At 33.8% G+C, this 6,981-nt stretch overlaps 1 protein-coding gene across 1 annotated transcript; it reads left to right on the forward strand.

Moving 5' to 3' along the window:
• The first annotated feature begins 1,074 nt into the window (after nucleotides 1-1,074).
• LOC110682654 (ETHYLENE INSENSITIVE 3-like 1 protein) lies at nucleotides 1,075-5,365 on the forward strand. Its single transcript, XM_021858986.1, has 2 exons — nucleotides 1,075-1,255; nucleotides 2,656-5,365. The coding sequence occupies exon 2, from the start codon at nucleotides 2,827-2,829 to the stop codon at nucleotides 4,951-4,953; it is 2,127 nt and encodes a 708-aa protein (XP_021714678.1). The 5' UTR covers nucleotides 1,075-1,255; nucleotides 2,656-2,826; the 3' UTR covers nucleotides 4,954-5,365.
• The last annotated feature ends 1,616 nt before the right edge of the window (nucleotides 5,366-6,981 follow it).

A 6,981-nucleotide genomic window follows, 5' to 3' on the forward strand; every position in this document is an offset into this window, starting at 1 on the left:
TTGTTTTTTTTTCCTTCCAATTCTAGGATTTTGTTTAATATATGGTTATTAAAAAAAGATCGGTTCAGATGATGTATTTACACGGTGAATCTGTAACTAAAGAGGAAGAAAAGTAAAGATGACGCTCCCATACCCACCCTAATCCATCAAATATAAAACTCAAATTTTTAGAATAATTATCGAACATTGCATTACTAAGGGCTTACTTGGCGTCGTTTTTTTTTCTTTCAGTTTTCTGTTTTTTTTTTTTAAAACAAAAAACCAAAAACAGGAAACTAAAAAAAGGTGTTTCCATTTTTCTGTTATCAGTTTTCAAAATTATTATGATATTAAAAAGTTTGATTATTTTTTAATTCAATATACGACGTATCATATGATTTTGAAAAACAAAAAATCAAAAAACAGAAAACTGCAACGATGCCAAACGAACCCTAATTTAGTCATTTTTTCTAACATAATTTCAACGAATAAAATCACTTTCACTATATTAAAATTGATCTTGCTAACGAACGCCCCTAGGACGGTAGTTAAGCATTTAAAATATTTTTTAAAGTAGTATTAATTTAGAAAAGCATGCCAAAATCACGTGTCAATCAGTGTTATTAATGTTCATTATAATTTAATATTTCTACTTTTAGCTGTCTTATCCAACGCTCGCGGGACGTTTGTTAGTTTTTGCCTATTAAAACAACTCTAAATAATATTCAAAATACACCGTAAACCTTATAAACTCAAAATATACGGTAAATTTTTTATATTATATTTAAAAAAAGTTAAAGTTTGAAGCACAAAATACTTAATTAATCATAAACCTTAGTATATAGCATTATTATATTACATCCTTGGTAAAACAAATAAAATTAAAAAATCAAGAGCAAGCATATTCCTCCCAAGATGTGTGGCTAGAGATTTTACAAAGATGGGAAAATGGGCAGGGATGTATCATACCCAATAAAATCACTCAAAATGAAAGATAGTATTTACATGTAATAATAAGTAACTCTTAGTCAACTAACCCTAGTTAAAAAAAATAAATTTATGAATATATTATTATATAAATACTACAAAACAAAAGATACTGTCCACCATCTTAGACAACCCCACAACCTCCATTTCCTCTCTCTTACCCTCTCCATTTTGTCCACCACCATTCCAAAAAAGAGAAAAAAGCTCTTCTCTTTCTCTCTCTGCTTTATCTCTCTAAAATCATTCACCTTTACTAGAGTTTGAGATCATCCATGGGAGCAACGTAGAGGTAATAATCTTAGCTTATTTTTCATGGGTTTTTGGATCTATTTTATTTTCCTTCAATTTTTATTGGTGAATAATTGGTTTTATTTTATTTTTTAATTTAATTTGTTTATTTATTCTTTTTGGTGTTGTTCTTGGTGTTTGTTGGTTCAATTTTATTTTGATGGACATATTTGGGAATCATCTATTTTTGGGTGCTTTTTTTAATTTTTTTTTATGATTCCTAAATTTTATGACATGATTTTTTGTGTTTTATAATTATTTGTTTGTTTTGATTATCATAAAAAGATATTGCTTTCCTAAAAAAAAAAAAAATTACTATGACCAATCGATACCCATTACATAACTTTATAAAGTGGCCATTGGGTTCATTTTTTTCTTTAAAATTTTGTTTGATTTTTTTTAAATTTTTTTTTTTTGGGTTTTTTAAAGTTTATTTTACTACTTTTTAAGGATAGTAAGAAAAATTGGTTCTTTGTTTTTTTGATGTAAGTAAAATTGGTTCTTGCTTCACTAATCAAATATCTTTTATATTTTTCATAAAAAAAATAAAAACTTCTTATTTGAATGTTTGATCAGATGATATGATCGGGAAAAGGCTAAATCGAGACGGTCTCACAATAACTTAGTATTCGATCACATATAATTTTCTCTTTATTTGGGGATAGCTTTTGATGTGTCACATTAAAGTATGTGTGAGATTTGCTATTGGGTAAATAGAGAATGAAAAATTGTTAATTCAATGAGTTAAATTGCTTGTAAAATGATGAAGTGAGTTTGACTTGCTTGATAAATGCGTTATATTTGCTGGAATTGGCTGTAATTAATCATTTAGAAAAAATTATTAAATTCCTTGAGTTTATAATTAACAGGTCTCCACACTTGGATCTATTGGTCAATTCTTTATCTTTCTCATGCTTGTTTTTCACACAACTAATCATAACCTTTATTTCCATCATTTTGTACTTCATATGGATTATCTATCAATAAATCACGCGTCATTTGATGTAATTAAGTTAATTACTCGTAATTAGCATTTTTACTGTAGGATAAAATTTGAAGTTTAAAAATATTTAATTTTGATTTGCATTACTTGTGAATTTGTGAAGTTCATCGGTTTGTCTTCTAAATATTTGGAATAGTGTGTTTATTGCATAATTTATTTTTTTGAAAAGGTGATATTTTGAGCTTTTTTTTAATTGTAGATGTGAAGAGTTTTATGAGCAAAGCTGTAAAATACGTGTTAATAATTATGGTTCAAATCTCGGTAATAAATAGACTTTAATTAAAAATGTGTATAATTTGCGTAACATTAAATTAAATGTTTTCTCGTTCATTGAATCCAATCTCTTGAATATTGTAACTTTTATATTTATGTGGGTTGCTTGATTTTGCATTTTGCAGGCTGAGCAAATAAACCCCCTTATATTTCTATACTTCTTTTTGGTGGAATTTCTTCTATAAGTAGGGAGATTATTTGACTTTACCTTCACCGGAGCGATTAACAAGTCGTCGGTCATTCATTTAAACATCTGTTGCTAGTGTCTTTCCTTAGTTTCCTTGAGGTCTTTGAAGATGATTTCATCGGCAAAAATGGGTTTGCTTGATGATATGGGTTTTTGTTCAAGCTTTGATTTCTTTGCTCCTCCCCCTTCCATGGCGGAGGAGGGAGAAGCTGGCCGTGAAGCTGAACAAGAAGGGACTGGTGATGAGGACTACTCTGATGAAGAGGTAGATGTTGATGAGCTTGAGCGGCGTATGTGGAGAGACAGGATGCTTCTGAAGAAGCTTAAGGAACAGAGCAAAGATAAGGCCAAAGAAGGAGTTGATGCAGCTAAGCAGCGTCAGTCACAGGAGCAGGCTCGTAGGAAGAAGATGTCAAGGGCACAGGACGGGATTCTGAAATACATGCTGAAAATGATGGAGGTCTGTAAGGCCCAGGGTTTTGTTTATGGGATTATTCCTGAGAAGGGAAAACCTGTTAGCGGAGCCTCTGACAATCTGCGAGCCTGGTGGAAAGAGAAAGTTCGATTTGACAGGAATGGTCCTGCAGCCATTGCCAAGTATCAAGCAGATCATTCCCTCCCAGGGAGCGAAGAGGACTGCAATGCATTGGCTTCAACTCCTCACACCTTGCAGGAGCTCCAAGACACTACACTTGGATCTCTATTATCAGCTCTGATGCAACACTGTGATCCACCGCAGAGGCGGTTCCCCTTGGAGAAAGGTGTTCCCCCACCCTGGTGGCCCTCTGGAAATGAAGAATGGTGGCCTCAGTTGGGCCTCCCAAAGGATCAAGGAGCACCACCATATAAGAAACCTCATGATCTGAAGAAGGCGTGGAAGGTTAGTGTTCTTACAGCTGTCATCAAGCATATGTCACCTGATATAGCAAAGATCAGGAAGCTTGTTCGTCAGTCCAAGTGTCTGCAGGATAAGATGACAGCCAAAGAAAGTGCTACATGGCTTGCCATCATCAATCAGGAAGAGGCTTTGGCCCGGAAACTCTATCCTGATCGATGCCCACCTCCAACTGCTGGTGGTGGTGGGTCCTTGGTCATTAGTGATACTAGTGACTATGATGTTGAAGGGGTTGAAACTGATCCTAACAGTGAAGTGGATGACAGCAAGCCACAGAATATCAATATCTTCAATTTTGGTGTTGGCGCAGAGAGGGAGAAATTCATGGCTACTAATCCTATGATGACTTCTAACCCTATGATGGCTTCTGTGATTAAGGGAGAGGTCATTGATACCCATGTTTCAGAATTTACTGAAAAGAGGAAGCAGCCATCTCCTGGGTCTCATATGGTATTGGATCAGAAGATTTTTGTTTGCGAGTATCCTCAATGCCCTTATGGGGATAGCCGTCTTGGTTTCCTTGATCGGAACTCAAGAAATAATCACCAACAGAACTGCCCGTATAAGTTTAGTTCTCCTACTCTCGGTGTTGGAGCAACCAATTTCCAGAGAAATAACATTGAAGCTTCAAACTTTCCTACATCCTTTGCACAACAGGAGAAGCTGCCTCTCCAATCTGAGAATCAGGCACCAGCTACCTTCAGTGTTTCTGGCCTTGAAATTCCTGAAGATGGTCAAAATCTGATAAGCAATCTGATGTCAGTGTACGATACTAGCACCCCTCAGAGCAAGAATGTCAGTGCAGGGAACGCAAACTTTATGGAAAATAATCAGATGGGTGGAAGCTTTGTTAACCAAGGTGCTATGTTTGGAAACAATGCTTCCCAAGGAATGAACATAAATACTATGAAGGATCATAATCAGATGCAACCAAAGGTGTCTCAGTTCCAAATAGAAAATGCCTTTTTAGCTCAAGGGATGGCCTTAAATGGGAACAACAATCAACATCATAAGCATCAGTTTCCAATGGGCGGCGTTGTTTTCCAAGGAACAAATGTAAACCAGCCTGAACAGAAAATTCAGCCGCTTGCAATCGACAACAGCTTCTCCAACCAGAGAGCAGTGCCCGGGGGCAATGTTACCCACCAGGGAAATAACATGGGCGGTTCTGTTTACCCGTCAAATGCAATTCAGCTGGATCATTGTAGGGCTTTTGATCCTTCTTATGGGATGACTCTGAATGACAACATGGCAGACTTCGGATATGGCACCCCATTCAACCTCTCAACAATCGATTTCGACCAGCTCTCGAGGCAGGACAGCTCTATCTGGAACCTGTAAGTGAAGGATTTGGCCATGAAGGAAGTCGAAATCGAGGAGTAACCAGCAAGCTGTACATTCTGAGAAGGAGATTGCTTTTAGATCTCTTCTTTCAAATAGGTGAAAGCTTCGCCTGCTTAATTTTTAGCTTTGATTTTTATCCTTTTCTTTTCTTTTTAGATTATCTGAAGAACCAACATAGTAGACTTCCTTCCATTTTACTTTCTTGCATCCATATATCCCATCTAGCAGTAGTTGATGTTTGGCCTCACTCTGATGGGAGAAGGCCTTCTGGTTTTAAACTTTATTTTTACTTTTCCGACTATATAATTTATGATGTAGCAATCTTGATAAACCCACAGTATATAATATAAATATGTTTTGATCTACAATCACCCCTTGCTTAATTGTAATTTTTCTTGTATTATGCTCATTTGATGAAAATTTGTAATGTTTATGTATGGGCTAAAAGTAGCCATGATTTGGGTTAGTCTTCAAACTTTTGCTTGGATTGTCGTTTGTGATTTGTATAGTCATATCGGGTTTTGTTAGATTATTTGTCTCAGAATAATGTTATCCATCCTATTGATTGATTCATCACTCACTCAATTACTTGTATTTGGTAGTAAAGTGAAAAAGTGGCCCCTAATATATCCTAGTTTAGTAAAACCTAGTCATTTAAGTGTCAAAGTGAAATTGGATATTTTAGAGGAAAACACAAAGAAGTCGAGTCAAAGTTAGGCAAAGCTAGAGATAGGTTATTCACTAATCACTTTCACTTCCATCACCTTCCTACCACCTTCCTAATTGGAAGGACTAGAAAATAAAAAAGATGGGATGATTCAATGGTTGAATAGGTCGTTACTCGCCACCTTATAACATGTCTTTCTATAACAGAAGGGACCCTCTAAATATAATTTAATGGGTCCCACATATTGGTGTGCTCTTATCTTGAATAGAAATTGAAGAGAGAGAAATGGAAATGAGCTGTACATGTGTGAGAGGAATGGACGGTGGGTTAAGGGGGGAAGCATTTGGATACTATTACTGTTTTGAGTGTTTATTCTCTAATTTATACTTGTTTTGTGTAGGTCCATAATAAAAATAATAATTACTTACTAGAAGTTACGGATCACTATGAATTTTTAGGCACACTCGGTTTACAATAATTTTATTGTACATTGTCCAGTTGTAGGTACTCTACTACTCTGCAATTTTGTAGGGATAATATGATTACTTGTATGCATTATGTGATTATAACGAGGTTAATTTCTTGTAAAGAGCTTAATTTTGTTTGTAAAAAATTTTAGATAACTTTTCTTTTATATTAAGATAATTGCCTGTTATTGGTAATTGTACACTCCGCTTATTTAAAAAGGTTGTACATGCTGAATTGTTGACTTTATATTAGAGTTTTAATATCTAATTTGAGTAACTTTAAACTTGATATAATTTTTTTTATTTTTTTATTTTTAATGTAAATAAGCCATGAAATAATTTTTATATAAGGATAACATTTTTTTTGAGGAATTGTATAACATAGTTACTTCATATAATGAGATTTGATTTTTACTCCATTAAAGATAGTAACTTTTAGCAATAAAACATAGGTAATTTTACATTACAAGTAAATTTGGATCATTAGAGTGTAACTTACTAACTATAGATGCACGAGTACAAAATTTATTGTACCCCGATTAATTCTGAAAGTTTGATGAAAAAAATTGTAAAATTATAAAGATAATGTAAACAATAAGAAAAAGATAAAATATATGAGATGATATATGTAATATGGCAGTTGTTAAAGTTAAGGTAATAAAAGACTGTTATCAATTAACTAATCATAGTGAAAGATCATAGGAAATTTTGTCTAAAACTACATTTAAGATAAGGTCATTTGTGAACAATTACTTATTATTTTTTTTTTCTATGAACAGAAAAGAGAAAGTTTAGAGAAAAGAAACTTTCTCTTTTCTTTTCATGAGCTTAAGTTAACACTATTTTTTCACTACTATTATATGACCAAACCCTTTTTTGTCCCCTACTCTT

Source organism: Chenopodium quinoa, unplaced genomic scaffold (genome assembly GCF_001683475.1).
Source record: "Chenopodium quinoa cultivar QQ74 unplaced genomic scaffold, ASM168347v1, whole genome shotgun sequence".
NCBI classification, from domain to species: Eukaryota; Viridiplantae; Streptophyta; class Magnoliopsida; order Caryophyllales; family Amaranthaceae; genus Chenopodium; species Chenopodium quinoa.